Raw genomic sequence first — 21020 nt, 5'->3', positions numbered from 1 at the left:
AAAGCAACTGAATACGAAACCATTGTGATGTTTATTCAGTTGTAATTAAGATTTTTTCATAAACAATGGCTGAACAAAAGGAGGGAAAACCCCAAATATGAGAAAAGGCCTAAAAGTCAAACTGGTTCAAACTTTGTGTCATAATACACAATGTGATGTCATCAACAAAGGGATGACTTATTATGACATCATCATAAGAGTGTCATATTTGTCATATTTTATTTTATTAAATTTTGTGCAGGAAATGTAAAAGTTGGGCGTGCGACAAACCTTACTTCGCTGCCACGATGTTCCTCGCGTGTTGGAACGCCGACACCAACGAACCAAGTTGTAACTTTTCGCTCGTGCCCGACGCAAGTCGATGTTCGATGTCCGCAAGTTTGTCCAGCAAATAAATCCGCACGGCCACGGGGAAATGAACCTCGTGCACGAATAAATGGATTTGTTCAATGATATCCTGCAGAGCCATGCTGGTGGTCATGTTTAGTTCCATGATTGATCGATACGCGGTCGTGTAATCTTCATTTAACATCCATTTCATAATCTTCTTGATATCATCTCTCCTTGGCCGACCTGGTATATATTAAACGCGTTATCAGAGTTTGCTTCAAAACCTATTGTTGTGTTGCCACATTGCTGATGAAATGTTGACCTTTATTTAAATTACAAAACAAACAATTGCCGGAAGATTTTCACAATTGTCACCCCAGATTTTAACAAAGAACGTCTATGGCTTGTAACCCTTACAACCCACCCACCCACCTGTGCATTTATAAACCCCATCCTCATCCACCTCGATATAAGCCATGGATGAACTTTGTAGAATATTTAAAGCTTTCCTCATGTCACCGTTGGCCAAGGTCACCAAAGCATTCAAACCGTCCTCTGTGACATTAAGTTGTTCAACCTTGATGATATATTCCAACCTTGAACTTATTTTATCGGTGGTTAACGGTCCGAACCTGAACCTGGTGCATCGTGATTGGATGGCAGGAATAATCTGGTGGATTAATATGTTTGTATGTTTGTATGAAATGCATTAAAAATATTAAACACCAAAATCTATAGGGATATCAAAAATAACTGATCTCCTTTTTATGGCCGAATAAATCAGCCATTTGTTTCCAAACTGTAGCGTATTATGTACTTTGATTTTTCTTAACAAAATGTCATTTTCTATTATTTTTAAAATTCCATTTGTTTTTATATCATTTGAGATTTTGTCAATTAATTCCTGGGTTTCAGTTTATATCTACTAAAACTATCGCTTGTTTAAACCAAACCAACATAAAACACGACCCCTACCCACCTTAGTCAAGTAATTACAGATGAGACAAAACCTCGTGTTCTCCATAAACTTTTCCATCACCCTCCGCAACGCATTCTGTGCATCTTTCGTCATCGCATCGGCTTCGTCGAGGATAATCAACTTGAAACCTTTGTTAAAGATTGTACGAGTGCTCGCGAAGCTTAAGATCTGGGGATGAACAGGGTACGGGTTCAAGACTCGATGCTGCCACCATTGTGGGCGTATGTGTCCTTGGGCAAGATACTTAACCACAATTGCTCTAACCCAGTGGTCACTAATGGGTTTTTTAAATTTTCAGCCACATAGAAAAATATGTTGACAGTTTTGTTATTTTAGATGCAACACAAACAATAACAAACACAAATGGGACAACAAGCATCAGAAGGCCAGGTATCAACAATGGGACAGCTTGACCACAGAAACTTATATTTCACTTTCCACCCCAACTTACTTGGTTCCTCACGACCCCGATCCCTCGATCATCCGAAGCGTTAAGTTCAAGAACCATCGAGTTAAACTGGGTTGTCGAATATAACTTCCGCGCACACGCAAGTATTGTGGACGTTTTGCCCGTGCCTGGAAACAAGAATAAAGGTTACATGTATATAGTGTTGGTAAAATAACCAATACATTTAGGGTTAAGGTAGATTTTCCATCAAGATATTAAAAGACTAATCAATGCTTGAATCCGTATCAGTAATGACCGTAAGTGATTCAATACAAGGAACAATGTAATATATTATTGTCATAATTCTCTTTGGTGTTGTGTGTTAACGTCTACAGCGCTCTAACCACTTTGCCACAAACACAAATACGTGAAGTAAAATCCTATGCATTGTTTTATACCTGGTGGTCCATAAAACAGAAGGTGGGGAAGTCTATTCTGCGCAAGGAATCCAGATATTGTGCTCAAAATATCTTCGTGTGAAATCAGGTCATCGAGCGATTCTGGTCGATATTTCTCCACCCATGGTAGATTAGGCGTCGACTTCGACATTTTACGTCATTCAGCTTTTTATAATAATTAAAATAAACACAGAATTCGACAAAATTCTTGATAAATGCAAATAATTAGACAAGTTTCTGTGAAAAATGGTTAATGCTTTAACGCTCAGGCTGGAAGCTTTCCGAAAATCCCCTTAGTATGACGTAGTTAGATATTTCTATGAGGTCGTCGAGCGTGTCGATGTTATTGCGCAATTTTATTTAACTGTTTAGTATTATTTAAAATTTTGAGGTAGGCCTGGAGCATATTTGTTGTTTCGTGTTATTTTAAAGTTTGAGGTAGGCCTGGAGCATATTTGTTGTTTCGTGTTATTTTAAAGTTTGAGGTAGGCCTGGAGCATATTTGTTGTTTCGTGTTATTTTAAAGTTGGAAGTAGGCCTGGAGCATATTTGTTGTTTAGTGTTATTTAAAAGTTGGAAGTAGGCCTGGAGCATATTTGGTGTTTCGTGTTATTAAATTGTTTCGTGTTATTTTAAAGTTGGAGGTAGGCCTGGAGCATATTTGTTGTTTAGTGTTATTTTAAAGTTGGAAGTAGGCCTGGAGCATATTTGTTGTTTAGTGTTATTTAAAAGTTGGAAGTAGGCCTGGAGCATATTTGTTGTTTCGTGTTATTTTAAAGTTGGAAGTAGGCCTGGAGCATATTTGTTGTTTCGTGTTATTAAATTGTTTAGTGTTATTTTAAAGTTGGAGGTAGGCCTGGAGCATATTTGTTGTTTCGTGTTATTTCAAAGTTTGAGTTAGGCCTGGAGCATATTTGTTGTTTCGTGTTATTTTAAAGTTGGAAGTAGGCCTGGAGCATATTTGTTGTTTCGTGTTATTAAATTGTTTAGTGTTATTTTAAAGTTGGAGGTAGGCCTGGAGCATATTTGTTGTTTAGTGTTATTTTAAAGTTGGAAGTAGGCCTGGAGCATATTTGTTGTTTCGTGTTATTAAATTGTTTAGTGTTATTTTAAAGTTGGAGGTAGGCCTGGAGCATATTTGTTGTTTCGTGTTATTTCAAAGTTTGAGGTAGGCCTGGAGCATATTTGTTGTTTCGTGTTATTTTAAAGTTGGAAGTAGGCCTGGAGCATATTTGTTGTTTCGTGTTATTAAATTGTTTAGTGTTATTTTAAAGTTGGAAGTAGGCCTGGAGCATATTTGTTGTTTAGTATGATTTTAAAGTTGGAAGTAGGCCTGGAGCATATTTGTTGTTTCGTGTTATTTTAAAGTTGGAGGTAGGCCTGGAGCATATTTGTTGTTTCATGTGATTTTAAAGTTGGATGTATGCCTGAAGCATATTTGTTGTTTCGTGTTATTTATTTGTTTAGTGTTATTTTAAAGTTTAAGGTAGGCCTTGAGCATATTTCTTGTTTATATAAGAGTTTAATGTTTTGTATGCAATATTTCCAATCTAGAACACAAGTTATGTTTTGAATGCAATATTCTCATCCTAATGGTAGGTAAGTGAACTTGTCCTTGTATTGAGTAAAATCAGATGGTAAATGTAAATGGCAAATGCAATACCACAGCTCGAAAGTGGTTTCATGCAATAGGCACTGGCGTAAAGTTACGGGGTTGCAGGATTGCCTGGCAACCCTTTGATTTTCTTCATACTAATAATGCGTAAGGAATTACGTTCAACCAAACGAAGACGCTATTATTACTGCAAACAAACTTCGTTTACGTTCGTTAAAATATGTCAATACCGATGCGTCATTCACGACACAAATGCGTTCAACTGGTATTTAAACTCCTGTTTGCTAAATAATTCACGTGTGAATCGCTATTATGAAGTCAATAATCAACGTGTGAATTGCTATTATGAAGTCAATAATCAACGTGTGAATTGCTATTATGTCGTAATCAATTGCCAGGTTCAAACAACCGCTATTATGATGCAATGAATCCACATGTAAATCCCTACTAATTCGTAATAAATATGCTGCTTGGCTGAGGAAAACATTGTATATAAATATAAAGCAGTGTTGGAAACGATTTAGGCAAAAAGAGAGAAAAAGGGAAAAGGAAAACAGTTGAAAAGAGGGAAAACAGGAAAAAGAGGGAAGACTCCTTTTCCCTGTTTCCCTCTTTTCTTTATTTTTCATCTTTTCCCTTGTTAGTATTAATTTTCTGCTGTTCCCTTTTTCTAATTTCAAAGTTAAGTAAATAAAATCAAATTTAAAAAATATCGTTTTTTTACTAAGCAGCATTTCCCTGTTTTCCCTCTTTTCCTTTTCCCCTTTTTTAGAAATGCAAGTTTACCCTTTTCCCCTCTTTTCCCTATTTCCCCTTGTAGTGTCCATTTCCCTCTTTTCCCTCTTTTCCCTTTTCCCTCTTTTAGTGTTACCCAGAAAAAATAAAAACAGAAAAAAACACAGTTGTTTTTTATTACAAATACCTGCATTCATGATAAATTTATCACGAAAGGCCTTTTCACAAAAGTTTAACAAGCCCTATAAAAAGTTTTCAATTTTTTGTTTAATTTAGTAATTTGTGTTTTACCGAAAAAGAATTATCATTTAGAATTAAAGTTAGTATAAAAAATATGCCACATAAATATTGTTTTTACCCAGAAAAGTTGTTTGCAATAAATTGTCTTTTTTTAGCGGGCTAGGAGGTTTGTCCTTTCTTACCCCAAGTACCCCATTGTGTTTTATTAAGCCACTTTACTATAAACTAAAAAAAAAATTATTGAGTTAAACCCCATTATAGCACACAACACAACCAATTGAACACATAAAATGGGTAGTACAATAACTAGTAACCCTTCGTTAACCTACATTTTTCTTTGTGATCCCTGGCAGCAGCAGCAGTCTCTGTATGTATGCATTGGCATTAATACAACAAAATAAATAAGTTGAATTGAACACATCGATATCGGTAGTTATGTACAGGTATGGAAAGCACCCATACGGCCATACCTGTAACGTAACAACCTAATTGAGGCATTCGGTCAGCACACATAACATTTATCAATAACATCATAATATATAGGACATTACCTGATTCAAAATTTAGAAGCAATCATCTTAACAGATTGTATATTGCTCATGCCTATTGCCATAGGCGTAAAGTTTTACTAAACGTTAGGGTTGCAAAAACCAGAAAAAAAGGAAGTTATTGCAACCCTTTGTTTTCGGTTTGCAACCGTTTAAATATGTGCTTTTTAAACGCTCATACAAACGTAAACGTATTCAGAAATACTTAGGGATGAGACAAATTAAAATTTCAGCGAGTCTGTGTAATGAGAAACGGTCAAATCCGATTGTCCCACCAGTGACGTCACAGTTGCTATGTCGCATGCGCCTTTCGTCAAGCCCACATGAGTGTGCGGTTATCTTACAAACGAAGACCCGTCTATCGGAAATAGTAGGTTTCTAGAACGAAATATCGCGGAAATAAACTGCCTAAATGGTTTCCAACACTGCTTTATATTTATATACAATGTTTTCCTCAGCCAAGCAGCATATTTATTACGAATTAGTAGGGATTTACATGTGGATTCATTGAGTCATAATAGCGATTGTTTGATCTGGCAATTGATTACGACTTATTAGAAATTCACACGTTGATTATTGACTTCATAATAGCGATTCACACGTGAATTATTTAGCAAACAGGAGTTTAAATACCAGTTGAACCCATTTGTGTCGTGAATGACGCATCGGTATTGATATATTTTAACGAACGTAAACGAAGTTTCTTCGCAGTAATAATGCCGTCTTCGTTTGGTCGAACGTAATTCCTTACGCATTATTAGTATGGAGAAAATCAAAGGGTTGCCAGGCAATCCTGCAACCCCGTAACTTTACGCCAGTGCCTATTGCATGAAACCACTTCCGAGCTGTGGTATTGCATTTGCCATTTACATTTACCATCTGATTTTACTCAATACAAGGACAAGTTCACTTACCTACCATTAGGATGAGAATATTGCATTCAAAACATAACTTGTGTTCTAGATTGGAAATATTGCATACAAAACATTAAACTCTTATATAAACAAGAAATGTGCTCAAGGCCTACCATAAACTTTAAAATAACACTAAATAAATGAATAACACGAAAAAACAAATATGCTCCAGGCCTACCTCCAACTTTAAAATACCACTAAACAACAAACATGCTCCAGGCTTACCTCCAACTTTAAAATAACACTAAACAACAAATATGCTCCAGGCCTACCTCCAACTTTAAAATACCACTAAACAACAAACATGCTCCAGGCTTACCTCCAACTTTAAAATACCACTAAACAACAAACATGCTCCAGGCCTACCTCAAACTTTAAAATAACACTAATCAATTAAACAACACGAGACAACAAATATGCTCCAGGCCTACTTCCAACTTTGAAATAACACTAAACAATTTAATAACACGAAACAACAAATATGCTCCAGGCCTACTTCCAACTTTAAAATAACACTAAACAACAAATATGCTCCAGGCCTACCTCCAACTTTAAAATAACACTAAACAACAAATATGCTCCAGGCCTACCTCCAACTTTAAAATAACACTAAACAATTTAATAACACGAAACAAAAAATATGCTCCAGGCCTACTTCCAACTTTAAAATAACACTAAACAATTTAATAACACTAAACAAAAAATATGCTCCAGGCCTACCTCCAACTTTAAAATAACACTAAACAACAAATATGCTCCAGGCCTACCTCCAACTTTAAAATAACACTAAACAATTTAATAACACGAAACAACAAATATGCTCCAGGCCTACTTCCAACTTTAAAATAACACTAAACAATTTAATAACACTAAACAACAAATATGCTCCAGGCCTACTTCCAACTTTAAAATAACACTAAACAACAGATATGCTCCAGGCCTACTTCCAACTTTAAAATAACACGAAACAACAAATATGCTCCAGGCCTACCTCCAACTTTAAAATAACACTAAAGATTTTAATAACACGAAACAACAAATATGCTCCAGGCCTACCTCAAACTTTAAAATAACACGAAACAACAAATATGCTCCAGGCCTACTTCCAACTTTGAAATAACACTAAACAATTTAATAACACGAAACAACAAATATGCTCCAGGCCTACTTCCAACTTTAAAATAACACTAAACAACAAATATGCTCCAGGCCTACCTCCAACTTTAAAATAACACTAAACAATTTAATAACACGAAACAACAAATATGCTCCAGGCCTACTTCCAACTTTAAAATAACACGAAACAACAAATATGCTCCAGGCCTACTTCCAACTTTAAAATAACACGAAACAACAAATATGCTCCAGGCCTACCTCAAACTTTTAAATAACACGAAACAACAAATATGCTCCAGGCCTACCTCCAACTTTAAAATAACACTAAACATTTTAATAACACGAAACAACAAATATGCTCCAGGCCTACCTCCAACTTTAAAATAACACTAAACAATTTAATAACACGAAACAACAAATATGCTCCAGGCCTACCTCAAACTTTTAAATAACACGAAACAACAAATATGCTCCAGGCCTACTTCCAACTTTAAAATAACACTAAACAACAAATATGCTCCAGGCCTACCTCAAACTTTTTAAATAACACGAAACAACAAATATGCTCCAGGCCTACTTCCAACTTTAAAATAACACGAAACAGTTAAATAAAATTGCACAATAACATCGACACGCTCGACGACCTCATAGAAATATCTAACTACGTCATACTAAGGGGATTTTCGGAAAGCTTCCAGCCTGAGCGTTAAAGCATTAACCGTGAAAAATAAAACTTGTAGATTTAGCGCGAAAAATATCAGCATAGAAATAATATAACTTTCGGGGACAGATCCACAGAAATAAAAAAAGAATAGAACGCGCATCTCCAATATCGGTAAAGGAGAGAGCACGATACACTCTCTTTTTCACGACTCGTTCCCGTTTACTATAGTAGTCAATGGAAGCCAGGGCGTTTTATGTAGTTTTTCTTCGTTTTTTCGACTTAATTTAAGTTTATAAGGACAAATAAATATTTCCAGACATATATATATGTCTATCAAACCGTTTGTTTGAACGTTTTAATTAAATTTATAAAATAATTAATTTTCCCAAACAAGCGCTAAAGTGTAAGCGTTAACCTACCAAAAACTAAACTGGCCTAATAAACTGGAATAGTTGGTGTAGTTTTTAAAATAAACAGCTAAAACCTCCTAAAATCACTGTGTGCCTATCTTTTACAATGGAGACCAAGCGAAATGGGGACGGAGTTGGCGGTCACGTGAATAGAAAAAAGAATATATCACGGTTTTGGGAAGTTGTGCGTTCTACTCTTTTTTATTTCTGTGGGACAGATCGGCAACGGCTATGACGTCACGATAATGCAAAACACGCCATGACGTCATATCTCCTCTTCATTGTGATGTCATTTCACACGTTTGGGACAATTAAATAATATGTCTGTCCGTCTTGACAAAATGGCGGCAACGATGTAACATTGCGTGTTGTTTTATTTTAAAAACAATGTCATTAAAACCCAGTTAGTCGTGCACTTATTTTTATAGTATATACGAATTAAAACACATAAACAACTAATTATAGTGTAGGTGTTCTGCAAAATAAAACAGGATTAAAATACCTTTATAGTTCATGTGGCTGGCGTTGGTGGAAAGCCACTACGGCACGACAAGCCCCCAGCCAATGGTAGTGGGTTTCTACTCTGGTGAGAAACCCTTTGCTGGATAGACCTTACCCAAGCAAGGTTAAACTAACCATTAGACAAAAATAGTAAAGAACACACCAACAAAAAGACAAAAATAGTACAACGAGTGCAGCGACATACATGTGCCACACATGCAACAAACACAACAGCTCAATCATACAAAAAGGGGACGCAGTCAAAAAGTAATTAACGCGAACATAATCATTGAAACATCTACAAATAAAATATGGTTCAAATCCTGAAGGATAATCATCTGCAGTGTACACCATATTGAATGTCCGACCGCAAGAGGTCGAAGCCAACAACAGCTCCGCATCACCCGACCGCTTATTGAGAAAACATCTTGGTACCGCGATACTCTCGTCGTATCTTCACACAATATAATATCGTCCGGCTGTTAACGCACCGCATCGACCGTTACGACATACTGTGGCTGTTACGAACCGCTAAGCGGCGACGTCCACGTAACAAAACCGCAGCTGTAACGTAACTAAACCGACCGTGACGTAACCGCACCGAACGCAGGGTCATGACGTTGCTGACCCACCGCATCGACGTAAAGCGTAATTGTGACGTGGCCATCGTCCCAATTATGCCATACGCGATGTTGTGTTAAATAAGTTAACTTAACAGTGTGGGGGCTTTAAATTATAGCTGTTAACTTTATTAGGCTTTAAGGGAATTAAAAGAAGATGTAGATATTATACTGCGCGTTGATATTACTCGAGTATATGTGTACCAAGACAAGAGTTCTCGCAAAGCAAATCGAGAAAACACAGAATCGCTGAAGGGTTCGACCTTTGTAGACGAAGTACCCAATAGAGTGTACAACAACAAAATCTGATCCAGCAAGATGTTCGCCATATTTTCATTGCATATATTTCATAGACATGCAAAATGCACTATAGTAGTGACTGATTAAAAATAGCTGGCAACATTAGGTCCAGCAGAAAAAAAATACAGCAGCGCAGACAAGACACACATACAACACACAACTCATACTTATAATACTCAAACCTCAAACCGTGTACCCTTTATCGGCGTCTTCGTCTTTGTTCTTCGTCTGTAATACAAGCGTATTAATTACGTCACAATACCTGTTTACCACACGTTCAGACGATGTTTATTTTGTTACTTTTTTATTTCAAATTACAAAGGATATCATTTAATTTCAGAAATCAAAATATATTTCTTGTATAACAACAATAATAAACAATGAAAATATACAATACCTTGCGTTTTCCTTCGGCAGCTTTATTCGCTGACTTTTCTGAAATAATAATATTCGTTTAATATCGGTTTGTATATTATTACGTCATAATTACCTTCATTCTTCTTTCGTATCAAGGTCGGTTTGATCTTCTGTGACGTCACATACCAGGTTCTAAAAATATAGAAAATTTAACAGTTATTTTAAAAAAAAATGATGAAACGATAGACTTACGAAGCAGGTTCTTCTATTGCGTCATCACCACTTCGTGACGTTACATCATCGAAGTTTCTAGAAAAGAGCTTATGTACGTAATAATGCCAAATGTGATTTATACCTTACCAATTCTTTGATCTTCTTGCTTCGCGCTCACAGCGCAAATATAATTAGAATATACAAGTAATGTGCCTTGCGTCGACGTAGAACGCGCATGGGGCCCCATGAAAACAAACGCGAAACGCACGCGTGGAACAAACCGCATTGTGACGTTGCAACGCAAAAAATGGCGAACACGACGCGGTAATGACACGATGTCATTTAGGCTTTATATGACGTAACGACTGCAGCGATTGTGACGTAAACCGCGAGTGACGTGTATTGTGACGACGTAATAAAAAATCATCGCGTAATTTCTGAAAGAAATAAGAATGATAAAATAAGTTAATGTTAGAATAAAGTTTAAACGCAAGACACAAAACTGTCATAAAGTAGGATATAACATTGCATGTTAGTGATATGATAATATGCAAAAGTAATGAAATATTCTGTTAATCAGAAAGCAATACTTAACTTAAGTCTTGAAATAAAATCCCAAATTAGTTGCTCAACCAACTCCAAACAAATTGCAGCGTTGTGTCACGACTGTTGTTGGAAAACGTTTGTTTTGTGAGCGGCGCAAAGCGGGGGAGGTAATCAACGTTTCAACGCCTTGGAACGAGAGACGTGTTGCCAGTGTTTTTATTTATACAAAATCATTTTTATCCCCGAAAATGTTTTTGGGCGATCATAGGGTTCGAAAAATTGTTTCTATGGCGATATTGGCTGAATTTTAAATAAAAAGATGAAATTTATGTTTTGGTCGACGGGAATGACCTATTGCAAATTTTACACTAAATTTTATACTAAAAAAATAAAGAAATACGGAGAGTATTTTGATTACACCGTAACACAGAGGTGGGGGGGGGGGGGGTTCGAATCCCCGAAAAGATCTTCCAATTTCGCCCACGAGTATTTCTTTGTATTCATCTTTTGTAGAAACGAACATGGGTAATCCTGCACTCCTATATAGTGGGGTGGGGAAGATGAGACACCTTTTCATTCTATTTTCTCGTCCTATTTCGTAGTAAACAAAGAATGTTTAAAGAATTATAAAACTGTATCCTCACGACTCCCATAGACCATTGTTAATTGTTTAAAACACGTTTTTCCCTACTATATACCCCACCACACCAATTTGCTTTGTAAAAACGACGAACTCTGGCAGAGAGCAATTAGTTTTTAACAAAATTTGGCGCGCCATAGTGGCTACCATAAAAATCCCATACCTTTGGGAGATTATTGTGTATCAGTTTACTGAAAACAAAACTGATCAAAAATTATCCCTTTTACCACCAAACATGATCTCTAAGAAATGTTTTATTAGCACAAAATACAAAACAGTGCGTGTGGTTGATACTGCTAGAAAATCACAATTGCATTTAATCAAGAATAATTACAAAAATACAATCACAATACACCACAATCTATGAATTAAGTTCTTCCCACGCCTCCATTAGTTTAACATTGGTTGGTTTATCCTTGGGCCAACCTTTGTGTTGGCAGACTTTACTGCCACCAGGAATCTGAATCGGACCCAAGTTTCCAATTTTTTCACGAAGTATTCCTGAAAATAATTTTGGATTATTGTGTTACATTGGTAAAGTAATGCACAGTGAGATGCTGCTGTTACTACCATAGGGTTTATTTTAGCAACTAATTTTCTGTTTAAAAATTTCGTAACATTCAATGTCAACCACAGGTTTTGTTATTCGTATAGTTATTATCAGGAAAGTAGACTCTTGTAAAATATACGTTCTGTCTATTCATTTGTTACAAAGTGTTTGTTACAATATGTTTGGAGAAACTCATGTTGTAACAAGCATCGCTGCCCTGCCACGTGAGAATAAACAAATCACATTCATTTATGATATTTATTCAATTCCCATCGACCTCCTATTTATATTTATGACCCCACCTGTGAAAGTGACATCCTCAAGATGGATAAGATGGGAGTTGATTGACGTGTAATACAAATCCACCACCACATCAAGTGACATCACGTAACACCAACCCACACATGATAAAGGATAACTGGTTGAACCACAGGTGTTGATACAAAGCTTAATATAAATCATAGACAACACTAATGTGAAAAGTTTCATACAGGAGTTAGGGTTGTTGAAATATCAATGTGAAAATAAATTCGTAGAAGAACTTTTTGGAAAGAAGTGACTTATCGGAAGATACCCCTTATAATAATCCCAATATTAACCTAATATTCACCCCCAACCCCCAATCCCTAACCCCCAAACCCCTCAACCCCCCAACTTACCCTCCCCCAGGATAATCTCTCCGACTCATTTCCCATTTTCCTTCCCGTCGAACTTTGGGCTGGAATAATTTGGCGCAGAAAAGTTTCCTGAAATAAAACCAATGAATTTTATCCCATTTTACCCCACGGCCACAGTAATTTAATTTCTTTACACAAGCAGAAAACAATACATATCATCCCATCCATATAAAGCACATGATATTCCACCCACACACACCTGTTATCATCAGTTTGTTCAACCAACATATTAACGACTTGTTTGATATCTACGAACACATCATCGTCAACGTGTATTGCGTATTTAATGTTCGGGCAAAAGTACGTGATCCACTTCAGTTGGCCTGTGGTGTAGAAAGTTAAGATTACCAATGTGGGCGTATGTCACCTTGGGCAAGACGGCAATTGCTCCAACCCTGTGGTCACTAATGGGTTGTCCAAATTATCAGCCGTACAGAAAACAATCACCCACAAAATTTCATTCCTGGTAACTCGTAAGCGAGCACGAGGTGTATGAAACAGAACACCCGTGTTATAACGACTGTTGCCCCACCATGCGTGGATAAATAAGTTACATTCATCCGAACCAACCTTGAGTTTTCAGAGTCAGATTCTTGTACGTTTCATCAAAATCTTCCATCACAACATCATGGTGTTCGTTGAACTCCATTTCCAACTTCTTGTTGTTCCTCCTGTCGTTACCTGTGAATGGATGACATCATCATGTATGACATCATCACAAAATAACACTGGAAAGTATCCAGTACAAAAATGGTTCTGATACTTTATTTTTATGATCCAACAAGGCTGCTATGAAAGAGTCAATAAACTGACTTTTGTGGGTAAAATTCATTTTTCCTATAAATATAAAAAGATTCGAAATTCTAGATTCGGAATTCTAGATTCGAAATAAAGTATTCTAGGATATCCTAGAATACCTAATTATTCTGTAATGTGCATCCCTACATATGTCCTTACGACATCACACACGAGATGAATCACACCAACTCACCCACAAAGAACACATAGACAATATTCTTCCCCGAAACTTGATTGACAGTCGCCCAAGTTTTCCGGATCAAGTCACGACGTTCAAACTCCCAAGATGCGCTCGCTACTGCCACCAACAGGAAGATATCCGGAGATGACATGTTCGTTACGCACCTTGTGTGCGGGTTGTGTAACCATCTGTGTGGGGGGAGGGGGTTATAAGGGCTGTTGAAAAAACTGGAGCCATGGCAAAAAGGTTGGTATGCCTGCCTATAACCCAGACGTAACAGGTTTAAGGCTTGTCGCTGCACAATTATGGATGTATGTGTACTTTGGGAAGATAATATTAACTTTATTTGTTTTAAAGATACTTAATGGTTGCTTAAACCCTGACAAACAAACACCAGGTCACAAGCAGGCAAGAGGTGTATGAAACAGAACACCTGTGTTATAACTACTGTCGATTTCTCATACACATGAGGATGAAGTAAGTTACATCCATTCACAGTCAATCCTACTTACTTGTAATTATGAACAGATTTTCCAAAATTATTTTTAAAGAATCGCATAGGAATAACAGAATCCTCGCTCTTTACATTGGGATACACCCTGTGTGTTGGTAAAGGGAATATTCCATCGATTGTTATGTGTTTTGTTGGTGTTTCGTTGATTGTGTAGTTAGTAGGTCTGAAATAAACTAAGTTTAAGCAATAGATCTTTTAGCCACATACGTGGTAACTCGTAAGCGGGCACAAGGTGTATGAAACAGAACACCCGTGTTATAACGACTGTCGTTGCCCCGCCATGCGAGGATAAATAAGTTACATACGTGGTAACTCAAAAGCGGGCACAAGGTGTATGAAACAGAACACCCGTGTTATAACGACTGTCCTGCCATGTGAGGATAAATAAGTTACATACGTGGTAACTTGTAACCGGGCACGAGGTGTATGAAACAGAACACCCGTGTTATAACGACTCTCGCTGGCCCGCCATGCGAGGATAAATAAGTTACATTTATTTAATAAACGTTTAATTTATATTAATCTAAGAACAGTTAAAGAATATCAATAACAACTGAACAGATATAAAATTATTATTATAGTCATAAAGTACCTGTTTCGTCTTTTATGTGACGACGCTACACACCAAACGATTAAAATTAAAAGAAAACATGAAAAATAAAAAACAAAACGTTTTAATTTCATTTTCGTGCATAAAGAATTCCCCTGTTTCGATACAAACAAATATTACAATCATAGAAACACAACAAATATTCGACACAAAACATACCTTTTGATTCATGCGGCGTAATGTTTATTTTGTGTCGGCTACCATTGTGTACTAGCCTACTATGAATGTAAACTGAAAGCGTGTTTACATTGCGCGCTGTATAAGATTTGTAACCAGAGGATACGGAGGTTCGAGGCTCGGCGCTGCTACCATTGCGAGCGTATGTGTCATTGACTAGGAAAACCTAAAAATTGCTCCAACCCAGTGGTCATGAATTGGTTTTCAAACTGTCAGACATACAGAAACATTATGTATGGAATACCCAACCATTAAAAGAAATGTTTCTTATTAAACAGAAAAACTGTTACTATATTAACATGTGTTAACATTTTTGACAACCAATTTTTATCAAATATTGGAAGCTTATCAACTTATAGTTTTACTAAAACATCCCTCCATCATTATTCATATGTATTAATCGCAAGTGCACGCATAAACATCATACACGATACCATGATGAAGCATAAAAATTTCATCATTTTCGTGGTAATATAAATTACGTCTTGACAAAAATATCAGCCAGTGCTGGCTGGTAGAATAAATTAAACATTACACCAGCAGCGAACGTAAATCATAACAGTGTGGAACAATTAATTTGTTGACTGGTTTTTCCACGATTTTAAAACAAAGCTTGCGCTAAAACTATTGGAAACTTTTCACATGCAATACAACATGGGGAGATTCATCATAATGACAATTATTATGTGTCGGGGAAACAACAATTCCTATCTTTGTTTCTATGGACCAGGATTGCACAATCACTGTACATGGTAAAGGCACATTGGAGCAAGACTTGTTGTTTGAAGAATAATCTGAATGATTGTTTATACAACCGTACCACTTGGTTTGGAACCTTCACTTAGTGGGGACTGGATGCTCTGGAAGGAATATAAAGGTTATCACAAATGTGAGTAAAGCAGTGGCTTCTATATGGGGTGTTGGTATGGTATGTATGTATGTATGGTGTAGCCATGTTTATAGGTAGTAACACATCTGATGCTGCGGGTGTTTGTATATTATTTGGCCAGGACTTTGGTGCAGTTGTTATTCTAGCAGGTGTATGTGGAAGAAAGGTTATAATGACAACTTGTACGGGAGGATGGCACACTGATTAGAATAGCTGCAGCCCAATGCTGCTACCATTGTGGGCGTATATGTCTTTGGGAAATGCATACGTAACACCAGAAACTATAAAAAGCCCAACCGAGCACTCACATTTGGTCGTTTCCACAGTTGTATGAACCCGTCCTGACACGTGGTTACCACGCTGTCCCACATGAAGTCTATGCAAGTTATTTGGCCTTGGGAGATTTTCTTACAAACCAAAGGTTCTAATATCGCAGTGTCGGCCATTTTCGGGCACCGTGGCGTACCGAATACAATTGTCTGAAATAACGTTGGAATTAATTAAAAAACACAAAAAGTAAAAACAATCCTTTTTTTGCATAAATTTTAACTTGTGTCATTTTGGTGGCAGCGACAAGCCTTGAATGTGAACCCATAAATAACTCTAAGTGAACAAGAAATAATGTAGAACAATAGTTGGCACAAACAAAAGTCATGCAAACCAACAAAAAACAACAACACCAATGCATTACCTTGGTTGGCTGATGTTTCCTGTGCTGGAACCCATATTTTTGTGGCCCCTGGTTGCTTGGGCTCGAGGAGGATTTAAACCCGAAGTGTGGGAGGCTGAGGTTCCGCTTATGTTCCTTGTTTGCTTTCTTACGGTCGTGCGGACCCAGTGTTAAAAACTTTCCGCTTGTTATTTGTTGTTCCGAGTCATGTTTTAGAGAGCGCTTGATCTTGGCTGAGTTTATCGAGTGTGGGGTGCTGTTGGACCGCGATGACGTCGTCACTTCTTTGGGTAAATAGTTCTCGTGTTGGGTGCTTCCCCCGTTGTGCCCCACCCCATACGCCCCGTTAATTTCTGGTAAGTGGGTTAAACTTTCAGTTAACGGTTCGCTGTTTGCGTGTAACGAATCGCTCGATGGCGTTAAAGAGTTTTCCCCGCAATCCACGGTTTTGTTAAAAAAACACAAAGTTGTTTCATCTAACTCCCAAATACACAACTGGGAATCCTGGCCAACGGAGCCAAACCTGTAGCACACGGCTGGCGCCCCGCTGTCCAACCCGATGCTTAACCTCGAAAACTTTGATATATTACTGTACGTGCGCATCCGTTTAACCGCGCTGATAGGGACTGATACATCCCCGTTTAAACGTTCATGATGTTTCTCCACTTTCCCCTCCACACCGCCGGGGGAATTATTATTCACCGAGTCCGACTTCTTAACGTCCGGAAACACCTCACTAAGGCTCGGTATCCCGTAGAAACTTTTCATGTCGGCATCGGAAGGTATGGAACAACAGAAGGGGTCAAACGAGACGTCATTCACCCACGATTTATGACCTCTACCGCGCGCAATGACATTCTTCTCACAGAAGGACCACACCGAAATAAGATCGTCCTCTCCACCTATATAACAATGTAAGGTTTTAAACAGTGGTAACAACATACTATGCTTTAGGACTTTCAGCACCAAGGTTTTATGGTGGAATGTTGGGGGTTGTAAAAATAAATTGAACGTTGGACCACTATAAGTGTAACTGCATTTTAACAAAGTCGCCCCATATTCACAAACATTACGCACCTGTTACCACGTATCTACCATCAGGGCTCCAACAACAAGAGAGCAAACCACCAAAGTAACTTTTCATGCAACCAAGTAGGTCGTATGTGTTTATATCAAGGATTCGTAAGTAGCCGTTCTGGAAATAGAAATGATCGAAATTTAAAGAAACAAACTCGACATAAACACTACCTTAAGATTGTCACCTCAATATAAACAATATAAAAATAATGATTCCTTTTAACAAAACCAAATATACATGATGACATTTTATTGGAATTTATTCTACATTGGTAAGGTGGCCACAACCATATGATATGATGACATAGTAAAAAGGAATTAACAGAAAAATAACAGTTGCTGACACACAAAATATAAAACAAATAAAAAACTTTGGCTCTGCTTGTTTGTGGAGTCACTTACACCCAACAACAACAACAACAAGGTAAAAGTTGTGTTAGGGTTAAACCAGGTGTAATACAACATGATGTCACCAGGCCTCTTTTTACCCCAGATACTCCTTATGTTACTTATACACAATACCCACCTGGGTAACAATAGCAATAAACCTCCCACAAGGCGAGAAGCTGAAGTTGTGAACCCCTGACCCATCGGTGGTCATCGTCCATCTGCATAGCGGGTTACCCGTCCCCACCCCGTTACCGTTGGTGTTGGAAGTCGAACTCTTCACCTTGATGCTGTGGATCATATAGCCGTCGCCGACTTTGTCCGGCTGTCGAGGTTTACAACTTATATTAATATTTATCATTTTATTGCTTTTTTTGCAGAGACTGATGATGCCATTACAAAAATATATATGTTATAGCAAGTTACAACCCATGTTTATATTTATTACTTTCTTGCTTTTTTTTTGCAGTTTTGGGTAAAAATTAGGGTGGGGTAAGATGGTACAGGCTTACATTCTCTTTTATCGTCCCATTTGGTGGAAAACAAAGAATAACTTCATGAGCACAAGATCAAAACCAGATTCACAATATTTATCATAATTTGTTAACGAACAAACATGTATGAGTCATATTAAAACGACTGTGGCAGATGTTGTGCCAAGATGAAACAGTCATTGTTTGGAGCGTCGTTATAGTTTCATGAGACAGTGCCTGATAATACGATGTACCACGTATGTTACTTTGTGGGTGAACTATTTGGGGATTTTTCATAATATTAGAAGCTTGAAAAATAAACCTTTAGCTTGCATTGCTACGTAGTTTGTACTTACATGTGAATGATATTGAGGCACTACATTGGGGCAAGGCTGTGAAACATCATACGTGTACATGAATCCACTTATATGTGCCGATAGTAACGTGTTCTCACTGTTGGGGAACCACCTTACACACGTTACTTTAGATTTCTCCACGCATCTCTAAACAAATATGAAGTAGCTTGTTATATTAAATCAATTAAAATACAAGCATTATAGTTGAACAAACATTACAGCCAATATATACGACATAATTGTCTTTATTTTCAAACATTTTGGTTTAAAACTAAAACCATAATCAGTAATGTGACAAGTTACTTAAATATTGGCATTGAAACTGACCAGAAATCAGTATTTTATGCAACTTATATATTTGATTAGAATTTAAAAAATCATTTTATATTCTTTACAAATGAACTGTTTTGAAGGTTGTTTATTGTTTGCAGAATAATTTGACAGAATAGCTTTATTTAAATTATTTATAGATTATATCTAAATCATAAATCATATTGAGGATATTAGTAAGAAACACTAAATAAAGCATGATGCATCAATGTACATTTTTAGAATTCTTAACAGAGTTTGAAATAGATTTTTTAAATGCAATTCAAACTTACATCTTCATTCATGATTTGAAGACTTTGCTTTGTCCCGACATCTATGATTTGAACTTGACCGGCAATAAACCCGACAGCGACCTTCACACTTTCGGCGTTCGCGCTTTTCTGGTTGATATCGTGGCAGGTCGGGGCGACACCTTTGTAAGTTCGTTTGTCGAGGAATTCCAACGGTTGGGAATGCTGGGGTAAAAAAATATATATACATGTAGTTATAATAAATTTTTTAAAGTTAAAAACGTGTTTATGCATAACTTATAATGGAGCTTGTTCAATATATTGAAGCAAAATATGATTATTCAACTTACATCTTTAATTGATTTGTACATGAAGTAGAACAACTCCCTTCCCACAGTGAGACAAACACAATCTTGATCTTCCTTACCGTCGTTAACTTTCACAAACGATGTTTTTACCGGAGTGGAGGTTGACGCTGGTCCCTGGAAGTTTGGGGTGGTTTATAATGCATGTCATATTAACCACATGCATATGTGTCATGGTGCATGAGGTGCTTAGCTAACTTTATGTAAAGGAGGTGAAGGAGTTGGTCACTCATTGGTCACTTATGAGAAACAAATTTAACTTATTGGTTCTACAGTTTACTGACAAATGTAGTGCAGAAGTTTCCGGGGTTGGCCTGTCTACTTGCCACCCCAGGTTTGGCGCCTATACTTCTGAAACAGGGGTGACATCATATGGTTTAGCACCCTCGGTTTAACAACTTTTTCTCCGCTGTTAGGTGTCTATGCAAACAAGCAGAGCCAAAGTATATTGCATTCACCACATTAATCAATGAGGTTCCCTATGTTTGACAACTATCAGTGTAACTGTATTTTGATAGGTTTTTATTTTTTAGATTTCTTCAGAAATAATATTAATATACAAAACATAAACAGCACAAACAGAACATATTGTGACAAAACAGTAATATTGCAGATAATGCGCATTGTGATATAATATATAGAAACTTAAACCCACCTGTGTGAATGGAACACGTTTGGGGTAGAAATACTCTGAGATCGGCATTTGTTTATAAACGCCCTCCCTTGTATTAAAATGAACTTTCACATTCCCGTCTCTTATTCCTCCTTCAGCTGACATTTTAATCCACGCAATGTTTTCCACATTAACAACATTGCAACATCATTTCAACTGTTTCAACGATATCCAGGCAAAGTAATTAAATATCTCTGCATGAAATTACATGTTAAGTATACTCAAAATTTGTAACTTGCTTTTAACTTTAGCAAAATGTTTAGTAAAAACATTACAACAACATAATTTTTACACAAAAACAAATGTTTCTGTCAAGTCTTCAGTTTATAAACGGAGCAACTTGCTCATCGGACATGGCTACCTTTTAAATGTTCTCCTCACAGAATACGTGACAACAGCCCAGTATACTGTTGTGTGTATTGTAATACATAAAACACCATACATACATTCCAGTAACTTGCGAAATCTGAACTGCTGACCCCAATAAAT

The 21020-nt window shown here is 37.0% G+C and overlaps 3 protein-coding genes and 1 long non-coding RNA gene across 5 annotated transcripts; all 4 read right to left on the bottom strand.

Moving 5' to 3' along the window:
- Nucleotides 1-12: 12 nt before the first annotated feature.
- Nucleotides 13-2397, bottom strand: LOC149729141 (replication factor C subunit 5-like). Its single transcript, XM_089888692.1, has 5 exons — nucleotides 2156-2397; nucleotides 1761-1885; nucleotides 1310-1477; nucleotides 763-1000; nucleotides 13-573 (listed from the first exon to the last, which is right to left on the bottom strand). The coding sequence occupies exons 1-5, from the start codon at nucleotides 2304-2306 to the stop codon at nucleotides 272-274; spliced, it is 984 nt and encodes a 327-aa protein (XP_089744818.1). The 5' UTR covers nucleotides 2307-2397; the 3' UTR covers nucleotides 13-271.
- A 5657-nt stretch (nucleotides 2398-8054) lies between these two features.
- LOC149729140 (uncharacterized) lies at nucleotides 8055-11793 on the bottom strand. Its single transcript, XR_016386049.1, has 4 exons — nucleotides 10428-11793; nucleotides 10309-10367; nucleotides 10216-10253; nucleotides 8055-10046 (listed from the first exon to the last, which is right to left on the bottom strand). It is a non-coding gene; the product is annotated as an uncharacterized LOC149729140 (long non-coding RNA).
- A 22-nt stretch (nucleotides 11794-11815) lies between these two features.
- On the bottom strand, nucleotides 11816-15045 carry LOC149729139 (beta-1,3-galactosyltransferase 1-like). 2 transcript variants are annotated; one of them, XR_016386048.1, is made up of 8 exons: nucleotides 14887-15045; nucleotides 14293-14457; nucleotides 13793-13968; nucleotides 13372-13482; nucleotides 13001-13124; nucleotides 12784-12870; nucleotides 12427-12571; nucleotides 11816-12075 (listed from the first exon to the last, which is right to left on the bottom strand). XR_016386048.1 is itself a non-coding variant. In XM_089888691.1 (8 exons), exons 1-8 carry the CDS (start codon nucleotides 14976-14978, stop codon nucleotides 11936-11938), a joined length of 1011 nt encoding a protein of 336 aa, XP_089744817.1. In that variant the 5' UTR covers nucleotides 14979-15044; the 3' UTR covers nucleotides 11816-11935. The 2 variants fall into 2 exon arrangements, 1 of the variants encoding a protein (XP_089744817.1); XM_089888691.1 differs by having other exon boundaries at nucleotides 12427-12542; nucleotides 14887-15044.
- A 414-nt stretch (nucleotides 15046-15459) lies between these two features.
- On the bottom strand, nucleotides 15460-20746 carry LOC149729138 (WD repeat-containing protein 20-like). The gene is made up of 9 exons (XM_089888681.1): nucleotides 20514-20746; nucleotides 19844-19975; nucleotides 19536-19718; nucleotides 18934-19080; nucleotides 18244-18429; nucleotides 17718-17835; nucleotides 16662-17542; nucleotides 16279-16449; nucleotides 15460-15941 (listed from the first exon to the last, which is right to left on the bottom strand). The coding sequence occupies exons 1-9, from the start codon at nucleotides 20634-20636 to the stop codon at nucleotides 15888-15890; spliced, it is 1995 nt and encodes a 664-aa protein (XP_089744807.1). The 5' UTR covers nucleotides 20637-20746; the 3' UTR covers nucleotides 15460-15887.
- Between the last annotated feature and the right edge of the window lie 274 nt (nucleotides 20747-21020).

Source organism: Ciona robusta, chromosome 11 (genome assembly GCF_009617815.1).
Source record: "Ciona robusta chromosome 11, ASM961781v2".
Classification (NCBI taxonomy): domain Eukaryota; kingdom Metazoa; phylum Chordata; class Ascidiacea; order Phlebobranchia; family Cionidae; genus Ciona; species Ciona robusta.
Note: the sequence above shows the minus strand (reverse complement) of the source record. Positions and strands in the feature narration are given on the sequence as shown.